Source organism: Tenrec ecaudatus, chromosome 17, assembly GCF_050624435.1.
Source record: "Tenrec ecaudatus isolate mTenEca1 chromosome 17, mTenEca1.hap1, whole genome shotgun sequence".
Lineage (NCBI taxonomy): Eukaryota > Metazoa > Chordata > Mammalia > Afrosoricida > Tenrecidae > Tenrec > Tenrec ecaudatus.
Window position 1 is genome coordinate 53,281,369 of NC_134546.1, and position 15,883 is coordinate 53,297,251.

The following is a 15,883-nucleotide window of genomic DNA, read 5'->3' on the forward strand; positions in this document are numbered from 1 at the left end:
TCTACACATCAATTGTATCAAGCACATTTGTACATATGCTATCAACATTACTTTCAAAACATTTTCTTTCTTGCACGGGCACAGGGCACTAACCCACCCAAGAGAAGGGTATTGTTGATAGCTCCACAGGGAAAGAGGGACCAGACTTCAACCCAGTGCTCCAATCATGCCGGTGTGGAGTAGGGAATCAGTGAGAGATCTGGGGGGCCGGCCCCAATGCCAAATACTAAGTGGAGGCCGGCCCCTCCCCCCAGAAGAATTTATTTCAAAAGACGGCATTGAATCTGCAGTTCCGGGAGAGGGACATACCTGATCGGAACACACGGGAGCAGATAAAGGTGGAAGAGAAAAGTGTGGAACACATCCTGGCCCACCAAGCCTTGAGGACGATAATCCCAATTAGAGCAGTCAGTCCACAGAGAGGATCACACGGCCGGCGCTACTATGAGACATGACGCCCCTCGCTGACCCATAGCCCTAATGGGCACAACACCGTAGACACAGTGTGGGAACTGCATCTGGTTTAATCCCGCCACACTGAGGCAAAACACTTAGGTGGTGCAATAGAACAGCAAGGGAATGAAGTGGCGAGGTCCCCAGGGAATGCTGAAGGTGGACTTTGGGGCCAGAGCGTGGTGCCCCAACAGACTTGACTGGAAAACACTCCTAAAGACCAACAAGTGAACCTTGAACTAACTACAAGCTTTTCTTTCTTGTTGTGTTTTGTTTGTTTTTAGTCATTGGTTTGTTGTTGTTTTGTCATATATTGTTGCTTGGTTTTGCTCTGTCTTGTTTTTGTGCGTGTTATTATCTCGGCAGGTCTGTCTAAATAAGATAGGCTGGATGAACAATCTAGAGGAGAAAACAAGGGAACTGACAGTTCCGGGGGGACATGGGAGGGGTTGGGAAGGAAGTGCTGTTAGCAAAATCAGGGACAAGGGAACAACATGTCATCCAAATTGGTGGTGAGGAGGGTGTGAGAGACCTGGTAGGGCATGATCAAGGGTAATGTAACAAAGATCAAGGGTAATGTAACAAAGACGAATTGCTGAAACCCTGGTGGGGACTGAGCATGATAGTGGGAGAGGAGGAAAGTCAAGGGAAATAGAGGAAACAGCTGGGCGGCAAAGGGCATTTATAGAGGTCTAGATAAAGCCATGTACATATGAAAATATATTTATGCATGAGGATGGGGAAATAGATCTATGTGCATATATTTATAGATTTAATATTAAGGTACCAGAAGGACATTGGACCTCCACTCAAGTACTCTCTCAATGCAAGAATAATTTCTTCTATTAAATTGGCATTCTATGATGCTCACCTTCTTGACAACCGCTGAAGACAAAGTGGGTGAATAAACAAATGTGAAGAAAGCTGATGGTGCTCAGCTATCAAAAGATAGAGCGTCTGGGGTCTTAAAGGCTTGAAGGTAAACAAGCGGCCATCTAGCTCAGAAGCAACAAAGCCCACATGAAAGAAGCACACCATCCTCAGAACAAAAAATCCGACCATAATGAATGAAGGGGCAAGTGCAGAGTGGAGACCCAAAGCCCATTTGTAGGCCACTGGAGATCTCCTTGCAGAGGGGTCTTGGGGAAGAGAAGAGCCAGTCAGGGTGCAATGTAGCAATGATATAAAATATAACATTCCTCTAGTTCCTAAATGCTTCCCCTCCACCCCACCACTATCATGATCCAAATTCTCCCTTGAAAGTCTGGCTAGACCAGAGGATGGACCCTGGTACAGATAGGAACTAGAAACACAGAGAATCCAGGACAGATGATCCCTTCAGGACCAGTGGTGTGAGTGGTGATACTGGGAGCATAGAAAGAGGGTGGGTTGGAAAGCAGGAACAGATTTCAAGGATCTACATGTGACCTCCTACTTGGGAGACATAAAACAGAAAAGTGGGTGAAGGGAGACATCGGGCAGGGAAAGATATGACAAAAAATAATTTATAAAGTATCAAGGGTTCATGAGGGAGGGGAAAAGTGGGGAGGGAGGGGAAAAAAATAAGGACCTGATGCCAGGGGCTTGGGTGGAGAGCAGATGTTTTCAGAATGATGAGGGCAATAAATGTACAAATGTGCTTTACACAATTGATGTATATATGGGTTGTGGTATAAGAGTTGTATGTGCCCCTAACAAAATGATTTTTTAAAGCATTTTCTTTCTACTTGAGCTCTTGGTAGTGTGTAATCTAAAAAAGCAAGGGCTCAGAATGATCACCAAAGAGTCCATGCATTTCTGAGACTTGCTCTGTAGGCTGGTTAAAAGAAATTCTCAATTTAGCCATTTCCTAAGCTAATGAATGAAAAATGTAAAGAACTACTTTTGATAGATAACCCTTCAGAAATAGTATCAGGAGTAATGATTCCTTGAGGGTACAGGAAGGAGGGAAGGAGGAACTGATAGCAATGATGACTGTATAACCCCACTGGCAGGGAATGAACAACAGATTTACAGGTAAATGGATACATTGGTTGACGTAAGCTATGGCCAAAAAAACCCCCACAACATAATAACAATAATATATAATAATAAGTGCTCCTGGGGGTAGGAAGGGATAAAGGGGAGCTGATATCAAAGAGTTCAAAAAGAAAATGTTTTTAAATTGATGGTGGCAGTGATTGTACAATTATGCTTGATCTAATGGAATTGTGAATTGTTACAATATCTGTAAGCGATCCCAATAAAATTATTAAAATAAAGAAATATTTTTACCTTTGCTCATAATCTTAAATAGTTATGAGAATCAGTAATTAAATATTTATGTTTACACTCCCATAATAAAAGTCTCCACTTTGAAAAGTTCTTCAAACTTCATCCAAATTGCTTTTCCATAACATGAAATTTTCATATCATATTTAAAATGGTTTCTGTTTTCTGAATAATTCAGTAAAGAATGTTTCTCTGAATATTCCCACTACTAAAACTCTTGATACTATACAGACAAGCCACCTAGTCAGTGAACACCAAGAACACATTAAAAGTTTTGGAACGCTAAAGATCAAAACAACACCCCACAGCCATGAAGTAGACGTCAACTCATTGTGACCCTATAAACCAGAGCAGAAACTGCCCACAAGGTGTTCAAGGCTGTAATATTTATAGAAGCAGGCTGCCAGATCATTCTCCCAAGAGCAACTGCTGGATTTGAACTAGCCACCTCAGCTCAACAGCCAAACACCCAACTACTATGACACCACGACTCTTCCAAGAATGACAGTACTTCCTATGTGCCAGATTAAGTAAAAAGCAATACTACAACATTTTAGAATCCTTTATGAAACAAAAATATTAAAATGTGAATCTATTGTGACTTGGCATCTCTTCCATCTATGTCCACACACTTCTATAGGCAGTGTTTCCATCTCTCTAACCCTTCCCCAAAGAATTTTGTGCTCCTTGATTAATACCACATCTCAAAGGCAGTTTTGACATCTCTGAGGAATTCTAATAATATTCTTTTGAAATGTTCCTTAAACTTAGGGGGGAAAAGAAAGAAATTGAAGGAACAATATCAAGAGGGTAAGGTAAGGTTTCCCAATGAAATTCTCACAGCCAGGCCCTGTTGCTTCCAGAGGAGACGTTTGTTGCATTGCCATGACTGGGGAGAGGATGCCTTAGCACAAGTTCCCTGGCCTTTTTCTCACGAATAGAGTTTTCCATTTTCTTAAAACTTCTTCCTCATGGTCTTCCTGTGACCTATGAGAAAATCAATCAAAACCACCCCTTTGGAATCCCAAACAAAGTCACCATAAACTTCTCTCCGCCTTGATTTAACTGGCCCAGTCGGTCCCTCGGAAGTCGTGTTTGCATAGGACCTTTTTATTTTTCCGGAGGTACGCTAATGAAACTAAGAGAAGTCTATTATTGAGAGGACTTGGCTGTAGCCACCCACCAATGGCAGAGACATGTCTAAGTACATTTTGTTTTGGGGGAAAAAATCTATGCATGTGTGAATGGGACCCCAGTAGAAATCTTTTTTACCTACCCTCATATTTTTGCAAATCATGAAGCTGGCTTGAGAAACCATGTAACTGGCCTAATTGCCCTAACATTACAGATTAATGGACTGGACACCTATGCAATAACCTGCGCTAGCGCTGTCAACGCTTACTGATAGGTCACACCTTTCTAAAGCCTTTGTGAAAGACATACATTTGGGGCTCTCTCTCTCGTAGCAGCAAGGAGTGCTGCTGGCACGGTGGTTAAGCACTTGGCTGCAGCTGAAAGCCTCGCTTGGCTCCCTGGGAAAAAAGAAGCTCTGTAAAGAGTGACAGCCTTGAAAATCAGGGGAGCTAATGCCTGCTATAGGGTGGCTGAGAGTTAGAATTAACTCGATGCCTATAGGTTTGAGGCTTGTTATATAACCTAAATATTATACGGAGTCTTTTAACATTCTGTCTCCTACACAGAACTTGAAAGCATACACTCACTACCACCCTGGTTCTAAGGCATCATCAGCTCCCGCTCAGATCGCTGTTACAGCCTCCTGTGACACAGACTGCCACATGTCTATTTCCTCCAGGCACAAAGGCAGACAGTTCCTAGACTCTTGCAGATAGAGGGTCCTGTGGCTGAGTTCCCCCAATAAAATATAGGTAAAAATTCACAGATGACATGATCCTATATATAGAAAAATCACAGATTCCAACAAGAAAGCCAATTGAGCTAAGAAATTAATTCAGCACAGAATAAAACTCAACCAACAAAACTCATGTGGCCTTTTACATGCCAGCAATGCACACTTTGGGGAAGAGAAAAACCCCAAAGAATTCCATTTACAAAAGTAATCAAGGGGAATAAAACACCTAGGAATAAAATACCAAGAATAATTTACCCTGTAAATTATGAAACTTTGCTTAAAGAAAACCTAAATAAATGGAAAGGCATTGTGTGTGCACAGACTGGGAAATATTATTAAGATAGCAATACTACGCACAGCAATCTACAAAAGCAACACGATTCTTATTGACATCACAACAACCTTTATGGAAAATGGAAATGCCAATCTTCCTATTTATATGGACTCCAAATGGTCAAAAACAATTTTGAAAAGCAAGGTAGGAGGCCCCAAACAGCAAAATGTACAATGAAGCTACAGTGAGAAAAAGTACGGTGCTGGTCTGAGAAGAGGCAGAGAACAGGGGAATAAAATTGAGAATCCAGAAATAAGACCATATATATATATGGTTGGTTGATTTTTATAAGGATCTCAAATCCTTTCTATGGGAAAAGAATAAGCTTTTCAATAAATGTTTCTGGGACTAGTGGTGTGAATGGCGACACATGAGGGTGGGTTGGAAAGGGGGAACCAGTTACAAGGAGCTACATGTGACCTCCTCCCTAGGGGACAGACAACAGAAAAGTGGGTGAAGGGAGACGTCAGGCAGGGCAAGATATGACAAAATAATAATTTATAAATTATCAAGGACTCATGAGGGAGGGGGAAGAAGGGAGGGAGGAGAAAAATGATGACCTGATGTCAGGGGCTAAAGTGGAGAGCAAATGTTTTGAGAATGATGAGGGCAATGAATGTACAAATGTGCTTCACACAATTGATGTATGTATGGACTGTGATAAGAATTATATGAGCCCCTAATGAAATGACTTAAAAAATGATTCTGGGACTAATGGATCTCAACGAGCACAACAATGGAGTTGAAGACCATACTTTCCACCATATACAAAAATTACCTCAAAATGTATGAACTAAACCATAAAACTCTTCTGAGACAGAATGGGGCATTATTCCAGGACCTAATTTTGACAATGAATTCCTGGTCATGACATCAAAAGCATGAACAATAAAAGGCAAAAAAAATTATTTTTAACTTTTGTGCTTCAAAGGACTTTACTAAAGCTCATGAGTGACAATCTAAGATGCAATTAATGTTCTCTCCCTGTCCAGTAGGGGAAAGATGGAAGGCACAAAGAAACAATTAGTCCAATGAACTAATGAACCATGTGAACATCCGTCTCCATGACCATGACACCTGAAGAACTAGATGGTGCTACCACTACCAACTGCGCTGAAAGGGATCCCATCAGAAGGTACTAGATAAAGTGGGAGAAAAATGTAGAGCAAAACTCAAAGTCGTGGAAAGAAAGACTGATGGTTGGGGTAGAGACTGTTGAAATCCCCAAGTCTATGGCCCTTATCACCCTTTAGATCGGAATGGAACTTACCCTGATGGCTCAATTTTTAAGCAAACAACAGAAAGGTCTATAAGGGAAGCAATAACTCTAAGGAGGCATGTACATCTTAAAAGAGTCAATCATTTGAGATCAAAAGGCCAGCCTTTACTCAAGGGTAGAGTCCAGAAACATTAGGAAAGGAAGTGGCATGGACCTAAGAAACAGTAGAAGTGGGATGAGTGCTGTTACATTGTAGAGATGGCAATGACATGAAACCAAAGGTGTATGAATTGTGGATAGGAAACTGATCTGGTTGCTCTAAAAACCTTCACCAAATTTACAATAAAAGAGATTTTAATTTAAAAAAAAAAAAAAAACCTTTACCCAAAAAGTAAAGAGGCAATCTACAGAATGAACAAAGTATTTGATAAAGGCTTACTATGCAGAAAGAAGTAGGAAGGAAACAACAACGAGAATGGGCTAAGTTGAAGGAAAACAATACCAACATGGAAGACTGACTGAAATATAAGGTGCTCCCAAAAATTCCATTTTATTTTTTTAATTCCATTTTCTTAATTTCATTTTTCTACAAATGCTTTTAAATCATCTCACATATTGTTTAAAAGACACTTATTTAAAATTTAAGCTGTGTGAGCTACTGTGTTGAATAGTTAATGATTCCTCAAGATTTTAAATATACAGTTACTATATGACTCCCCCCCAAAACACAAACAAACTCGCAGTCATTGAGTCAACTTCAACTCACAGTGACCCCATAGGACTGGGGGTTTCAAGACGATCCCTCTTTCCTGGAGTAGAAAGCCTCATCTTTCTTTCGTAGAGCAGCTGGTGATTTTGAACTGCTGACCTTATGGGGTTGGCTGACTAATGCATAACCGCGACACCACAAGGACTCTTCCTATACCAGTTAAAGAACATGATTATGGGAAGAAAAAAAGGCCAAAGATGAACAATCAAATTGCCTATTTCAAGAAGCTACAAAAAGCATACTAAATCCAAAGAAATAAGAAACAAGAAAACAAAACAATAGAATACAGAATGAAGTTATGATAGAGAAAAATCAATAAAACCAAAGATGGGTTATTTGTAAACACTAATGAAATGGAAGAAAAGCCGTCTGGGCAGCACAATCCGCTAAGCCCTCAATGATTAACTGAAAGGCTGGAGGTTGGAACCTACCCAGAGGGTCCATGGAAAAAAGCCTGGCTGCCTGCTTCCAAAGGTACCACTTTGAAAATCCTGTGGAGCAAACACTAACCCTCTGCACACAAGGTCACCGTGACTTGGAATCTACACAATGAGAAGTATTTTGGTTGATGGGGAAAAAACAGGAGAGACAAAAATAACCTATACAAAGAGAAAAAAAATGAGACATCACTACTGCTTCTAGCAACTAACATTAAAAAGTTAACAGACTATCATAAATGATACCACGTCAACAAACTTGCAAACTTAGATAAACTGGATGAATCCCTGGAAAGGCACAATTTACCAAGTCCTATAGAAATAAGCTAAAAACTGAGTATCTTCTAAAAGAAACTGAATCCTACAGAAGAAAAGCCAGGCCCAATTGAGTTTCACTAGAATTCTCCTAATTATGTAAGAATGTAAATTACATTAAACTCTTCTAGAAAATTAAATTAAATTCTTCTATAAAAATGGCTGAACGAAAGACTTGGAAACAGCATAAGATTCCATCGATAGATGAGTGGATTAGTAAACTTTGGCACATAAACACAATGGAGTACTATGAAGCACTGAAAAGCACAGATGAGCACATGAAACACGTTATTTCATGGGAAGAGCTGGAAGGAATTATGTTAAGTGAGGTAAGCCAGATTCAAAGGGAAAGGTATAGCATGAGTCCCCTGAGGTAAGTACACAATCAGCATGACAGAAATAGAAGAATAAACATCTACCTCGTAATAAACAGGTGGAAGCATAGAGAGCTGGAGGAAGGGCAGGCCACACCCAGGGAGGTACATGAGAGCCCAGCATAAAGAAGGGGAAGTGGGGCAGGGGGAGGGAGAACCAGGATGGGGAGAATCCGAGTGGATGGTATGGGGGGGAACAGGGCACTAACCCACCCAGGGGAGAGTATTGGTTGAGTCCCCACAGAACTGGAACATGCATACAGACCCCACCACAACACACCAAACAAGGAGGGCAACGTAAAGTATGGAGGACTACACAAAGAGGCTGGACCATGCGCTGGCCCAATCTAGAATTAGCCCGACCCCCACATTCGAAGGGAGTATCATAGAAAATGAAAATAGATCGTCTGGTGTGGGAAAGGAACTGACCCACCACACCACATCCAGAAGAAAGCTGAAACAAAGGAAGGAGGAAGGATGTAGTGGAGTACACCTGGGCCCACCAAGCCCACAGGACGATAGCCCGACTTGAAGGGCCCATCGTACAGAGAGGACCATACAGTTGGCCACACTGTAAGATGCGACATCCTGCACCTACACGGGACAGCACTTGAGACACAGTAGGGGATGTGCGACTGAGCTGACCCCCACCACACTGAGGCAAACACTGGGGGCGTGCAATGGAGCAGCGGAGGAAGCAGAGCTAAGAAATCCCAGGGGAGTATAAAGGAAGGACTTTGGGGCCAGGATGTGGCACCCCACAAGATTCATCTGTAAAACACTCCTAAAGACCAACAAACAGACTTTGAACTACTAGCAATTTTTTTTTCTTTTTTTGCTATCTTTTTAACCTTGTAAATTTTGTATGTTAGTGACCTTTTTGCCTATCAGCGTGTTTGTGTTGCTGCGGTCGAAGCCATGTTCTTATATGCCACTTGGGCGCTGTCAAAGCCAACTGCATTTGTATGTGCATATTACTATATCAGCAGGTCCACCTAGACAAGATAGGCTGGACAAACAATGAGAGAAGGAAATAACGGGACCAACAGTCCCGGAGGGACATGAGAGCGTGGGAGGTAGGGGAAGGGAGGAGGTATTGGCCAACACAGGGACAAGGGAACAACGAGTGATTCAAAACCAGTGGAGGAAAGGGAGGGGAGGACCAGTGGAGGAAACCAGTGGAGGAAAGGTAGGGAGTGACCAAGGGCAAGGTAACTGAGAGGAATTACTGAAACCAGAATGAAAGCTGAACATGGTAGTGGGACGGAAGGAAAGCATAAGGAAATAGAGGAAAGGAGTAGGAGGCAAAAGGCATACAGAGAAGCCTAAATACAGACATGTACATATGTAAATATATTTATGATTATGGGGGAAATAGACCTATGCACATATATTTATAGATTCAGTAGTAGGGTAGCAGGTGGACATTGGGCCTCCTCAAGCACACTTCCTCAATACAATAGCACCTTGCCCAGCTAAATGGTCATTCCATGATACCCACCTTCCCAACATGATCACTGAAGACAGACGTGTGTGTAAGCAAACGTGGTGAAGAAAGTTGATGGTGCCCGGCTATCAAAAAGATATAGCATCTGGAGTCTTAAAGGCTTGAAGGCAAACAAGCGGCTATCTAGCTCGGAAGCAACAAAGCCCACAGATAAGAGGCACACAGCCTAAGCGAATACAAGGTGTTGAATGGACCAGGTAGCAGACACCAAGGAACAAAAACAATCATTGTGTGATCACCCTCCTCACATAAACGCTGAAGACGAGTGTGTGCATAAGCAAGTGTGGTGAAGAAGGTTGATGGTGCCCGGCTGAGAGATATAGCGTCCAGGGACTTAAAGGCTTGAAAGTAAACAAGCGGCCATCTAGCCCAGAAACAACAAAGCCCACACGGAAGCAGCACACCAACATGTGTGATCGTGAAGGGCAGAGGGGACCAGGTCTTAAACAACAAAGGCAGGGGGTGGGGGGATCACATCACCGTGAATGAGGGGGAGTGTGTGATGGGGACCCAATGCTCATCTGTAGAAAGGTGGACATCCTTTGTAGAGGGGTAGTAAGGAGGAGATGAGTCACTCAGGGTTCAGTGTAGCAACAATGGAACTCAAGACCTTCCTCTAGTTCTTGAACACTTCCTCCCCTCCCAATTATCATGACTCCAATTCTACCTTGCGGACCTGGTTAGACCAGAGAATGTACAGCGGTACAGCAGGGATCTGGAAACACAGGGACTCTAGGACGGATGAACCCCTCAACACCAGTGGTGGGAGTGGGGACACCAGGAGGGAAGGGGAGTAGAAAGGGAGAACCGATCTTGGAGATCTATGTGTAACCTCCTCTCTGGGAGATGGGCAATGGGAAGGTGGGTGAGGGGAGACGCCGGGCAGTGTAAGATAAGATAAAATAATTATTTATAAACTATTAAGGGACCAGGGGGAATGGGGGTGGGGAGGGAGGAGGAGGGGGAAAAAAAGGAAACCGGGCTGATTCCAGGAACCCAAGTGGAAGGCAAATTTTGAGAATGACAAAGGCAATGAATGTATAAGGGTGCTTTACTCAATTTATGTATGTATGGATTGTGATAAGAGTTGTATTTATAATTTTTAAAATGGCTGAACGTTGATCAGTTCTTTTGGGTACTTTGTGTATTCCTTCCATTTCCTTTGAACACTTCCCATGTCATTCAATTTTTGTCCATATCATCATGCTGTAGTAATGCAACTGAAAGTTAGAATTTTCAGTTATTTTGGCTTGAGAAATACTGATCATGTCCTTCCTTCTTGGTTTGCCTAAATCCAAGTCTTTGCCCATTTTATCATACTTTATCTTTCTTCTCAAGTAACTCTTTGAAATTGTGATTCATTCTCTTACATCATTTCCACATTCCCTTTACCTACTCTGCAAGTTTCAGAGTCTCTTCTGATATCCACTGTAGTCTTTTTCATTTTTCCTGTCTTTTTAATGGTTCATGAGAAAGAAGAATGATTTGTGTATCTGCATAGTGCTGTTGGTGAGGAATACTGAAAGGATGGACTGCCAGAATAACAAACAAATCAGTCTTGGAAGAAATACATCCTCAACGTGTCAACAAGAAGGTCCAATTGCTGGATAAGGACACCATGTCCGGGAAAGCAGGTCAGCCAACCCAAGGGAAATGCTCCATGAGATGGGTGGATCCGGGAGCCATCACAATGGATTCAAGAGTGAAATACAGTCATCACACGACGGAGGCAAAGGACTGGATAGCACATTACATTTCATACATACACTCACTGAATCGATCCCAATTCCACAAGGAGAAAAAAACACCAGTGAATGAGGATAAACCAAGAGGAGCACATCCCAACTCGTTTTCTAGGGGTCTGAATAGCAGAACTTAATCAAAAACAACACAAAAAAGGAAAGTTCTAATTCAATCTTTTTTAAGAATAGAGAGATAAAAATCCAATCTGATTTTGACCTACTTATTAGGTATATATCTTTCCATATAAAATGGAGGAAAATGTAAAAAGGATAAAACATTACAACCAAGGTGAGTTTATTTCAGGAACGGAAAGCTGCATTAATATTTTCAAGATAATGAATGTATTTCACCATTAACAGAATTATGGCAACAAACCAAAAAATTATCTCAAAAGATGGGGGACAGCTATCAAAAGATATAACGTCTGGGGTCTTAAAGGCTTGAAGATAAACAAGTGGCCATCTAGCTCAGAAGCAACAAAGTCCACATGAAAGAACACACCAGTCTGTGTGATCAGGAGGTGCCGAAGGGATCAGTTATCAGCATCAAAGAACAAAAAGTCATATCATTGGGTGCACACCTCCACCATACGATCGCTGAGGACAAACAAGTGCATAAGCAAATGTGGTGAAGGAAGTTGATGGTGCCCAGCTATCAAAAGGTATAGCATCTGGGGTCTTAAAGGCTTGAAGATAAACAAGTGGCTATCTAGCTCAGAAGCAACAAAGCCTACATGGAAGAAGCACACCAGCCTGTGTGATCACGAGGTGTTGAAGGGATCAGGTATCAGGCATCCTCAGAACAAAAAAATCTTACCATAGTGAATGATGGGGGAAGTGCAGAGTGGAGACCCAAAGCCCATTTGTCAGCCACGGGAGATCCCCTCGAAGAGATGAGTCAGTCAGGGTGTGATGTAGCACCAATGAAGAATACAGCTTTCCTCTAGTACCTAAATGCATCCACCTCCCTCCCCTACTATCATGATCCGAATTCTCCCTTGCAAGTCTGGCTAGACCAGAGGATGTACACTGGTGCAGATAGGAGCTGGAGGCACAGGAAATTCAGGGAAGATGATACCTTCAGGACCAGGGGTGTGAGTGACGATACTGGGAAGGTTGAAGGAGAGTGGGTTGGAAAGAGGGAACCAATAACAAGGATCTACATGTGACCTCCTCCCTGGGGGACGGACAACAGAAAAGGGGGTAAAGGGAGATGTCTGACAGGACAAGACATGACAAAATAATAATTTATAAATTATCAAGGGCTCATGAGGGAACGGGGAGTGGAGAGGGAGGGGAAAAATGAGGACCTGATGCCAAGGGCTTAAGTGGAGAGCAAATGCTTTGTGAATGATGAGGGCAATGAATGTACAGATGTGCTTTACATAATTGATGTACGTATGGATTGTGATAAGAGTTGTTTGAGCCCCTAATAAAACATTTTTTAAAAAGATGGGGGAGAGGGGGAGTTCTAATAAAATTCTGTACCCATCCATGATAAACATTATCAGAAAGCTATAGCAACTGTCCTGTTTAATGGAGTAATATTGAAAGATAGCTGACAAGAATATCTACTGTCACATTTCCATTCAACATTGTCCTGAAGGGCCTAGCCAGTTCAATAAGGTGAGATAAATATTAAGGCATGCAAAGTACCTGGTACACCTAGCTTATTAGCTCGTTACAACAGAAATTACAAAAATGCTCACAGAGTAACGAGAATCTAAGAGATGCAACGTTGGCTGGATGAAGGGGGGCAAGCTGAGCATCAAAAAGATGACAGTAACAGAATTATATGAAGAAAAAAAATCCATGAGTCTATAGTTATGTAAGAATAAACCCCCTACCATTAAGTAGATTTCAATGCATAGTGACCCTGCACATGTGAAGCAGATAGTCTCAACCCACTCCTAAGGGAGTGGCTGCTGGGTCTGAACCACCAACCTTGTGGTCAGCAGCCCAACACTTACCTGATAGGAATGCCAAAACAAGTGACTGCTTGATATTTGCACAGTCTCAAGGTATCACCCCATAAATTAATTATTAATTTCAAAACAAAATCTTAAAGTAGACAAATGTGACGGGAAATAAAACCCAAATTGAAGAGCATTCTTCAACATAAATGCCTAATAGTCTTAGTTTTCCAAATGAATACATAAGCAAATGTGGTGAAGAAAGCTGACAGTGCCCGGCTATCAAAAGATATAGCATCTGGGGTCTTAAAGGCTTGAAGGTAAATAAGTGGCCATCTAGCTCAGAAGCAACAAAGCCCACATGAAAGAAGCACACCAGCCTGTGCGATCACGAGGTGTCAAGGGATCAGGTATAAGGCATCATCAGAACAAAAAAAATCTTACCATAGTGAATGAGCAGGGGAGTGCGGAGTGGAGACCCAAAGCCCATTTGTAGGCTATTGGAGATCCCCTTGCAGAGGAGTCTAGGGGAGGAGACGAGCCAGTCAAGGTGTGATGTAACAACAATGAAAAATACAACTTTCCTCTAGTTCCTAAATGTTTCCTCCCGCCCCCTCCCCTCACTGTCATGATTCGAATCCTACCTTGCAAGTCTGACTAGACCAGAGGATGTACACTGGTACAGATAGGAACTGGAAACACAGGGAATCCAGGGCAGATGATCCCCTCAGGACCAGTGGAGTGAGTGGCGATACTGGGAAGGCATAGGGAGGGTGGGTTGGAAAGGGGGAACCTATTTCAAGGATCTACATTGACCTCCTCCCTGGGGGACACACAACAGAAAAGTGGGGAAGGGAGAAGTGGGACAGAGCAAGATATAACAAAATAATAATTTATAAATTATCAAGGGTTCATGAGGAAAGAGGGATTGAGGAGGGAGGGGAAAAATGAGGACCTGATCCCAGGAGCTTGGGTGGATGAGGGTAAAGAATGTACAAATGTGCTTTATACAATTGATGTATGTATTGATTATAAGAGTTGTATGACCCCTTAATAAAATGATTTTTTAAAGGAAAAAAAAATACTCTTAGTCTTCAAAATGGCCATAGTCAAGAAAAAAAAAAGAAAGGTGGATTAAAGACCACAAAGACTTGACAACTATCAAATGGACCGAGAAAAAAAAAAAGAGCTATAAAGGGCATTATTGAGATGACGATAAAACATGGATTCAGGAATAGTAGTAGCGTATACATGCTAATTTCCCTTATTATGATCATTGTAACGTGGACCTCAGAAGCAATGATAGTGAGACTTTGACTCAGTCACTTTGGATATATTGGTAGGAAAGATCAATCAGTAATAAAGGACATCACAGCTGGGAAAGATGTGGGCCAACAAAAATGAGGGAAATTTTCAGTCAGCTATACTGACACACAAGCCACAGCAATGGGCTCACTGGCAACACACAGCAACAGTAACTGTGGTCCCACAGAGAAGGAATGCCCCTGCTCTGAAGAAAGACACATGAAAGTATTTCGGGGTGCAGGCATCCCGTAGCTTCAAATACTCCCAATGGTTCCAAGAAATGCGTATTAAATACTTGTGTGTATGCTAGTGTCATTTAAATGAGGGTAAAGCAAAAAAAACATTGCTGCTATGGTTGTAATTCATAAGTGTGCAGTTTTGTTCAAAAAGATGCTTAAACACAGCTCTGTGAGCAGCGGGTGACTGTAGACAAGACAAGATCTCTCACTAATACACTTCTGTTAGTCTCCTTAGAGTGGCTTAAAAAAACAACTGCCACCAACTCAATTCAGACTCACTATAAATCTTTACGGGAGTAGAAAGCCACATCTTTCTCCCAAGGAGCAGCTGGTGGTTTTGAACTGCTGACCTTGCATAACCCACTATGCTTCCAGAGCTCCCTCAGGAAAAATAAAAAGCCCAGTCAAAAGGGGATCAGCTGTCCTGTATCTCACAGGTAGGACTTTAGAAAGTTCTACCTAGCAAAAACACTAAACCCCACAGATAACAGGTGCTAAGAGGTGATAAAGATAAAAAGTGAGCAAGAATTCAGAGAGGGCTTTACAAACTGAGCTGGATCCTCCCAGTTCACAGCCTCTCTGCTGGGAACCCAGAGCAGCTTTAGTTTCACGTTGATGTTAGGTGGCACGAGTCGGTTCGGACTCACAGCAGCCCTGTGGCCAACAGATCAAAACGCTGCCTGCTCCTGCACCATCCTGACCTTCGTTCTTATGTCGGAGCCCACCGGTGCAGCCACTCCGTCAGTCCACCTTGTTAAGGGCCTTCCTCTCTGTCACTGCCCCTCTCCTTTACCAAGCACGATGTCCTTTCCCAGACACTGTACTCTCCTGACAACATCTCAAAAGTATACAGGACACAACTTCACCATGCTGCCTTCTAAGGAGCACTCTGGTCGCCATTCTTCCAAGACAGATCTGTTTGGTCCTCCTGGCAGTCCCGAGTACTTTCAGCATCCTTGTCCAGCAAGGACAACTCGGGTACAGATTCTCCAGAGGGTCTTCCTTATTCAGTCAGTGTCCAACTTTCACATGTGTTTGAGGCAAGTGAAAATACCAGGGTTTGTGTCAGGTGCACCTTACTTCTTAAAGTAACATTCTTGCTTTTCAACACTTTACAGAGCTCTTGTTTAACATT

The 15,883-nt window shown here is 42.3% G+C and overlaps 1 protein-coding gene across 4 annotated transcripts in view; it reads right to left on the reverse strand.

The window, feature by feature from the left end:
• The window catches only part of SCAPER (S-phase cyclin A associated protein in the ER), a 414,928-nt gene that overhangs the window by 374,701 nt on the left and 24,344 nt on the right, over nt 1-15,883 (reverse strand). For 3 of the 4 annotated variants that reach the window (XM_075535309.1, XM_075535310.1, XM_075535312.1), the window contains exon 3: nt 13,649-13,728. The exons of the other annotated variant lie outside the window; for it this stretch is intronic. In XM_075535309.1, coding sequence (XP_075391424.1) covers nt 13,649-13,728 — 80 coding nt within the window. The remainder of the gene's footprint in view (nt 1-13,648; nt 13,729-15,883) is intronic. 4 annotated transcript variants of the gene reach the window in all.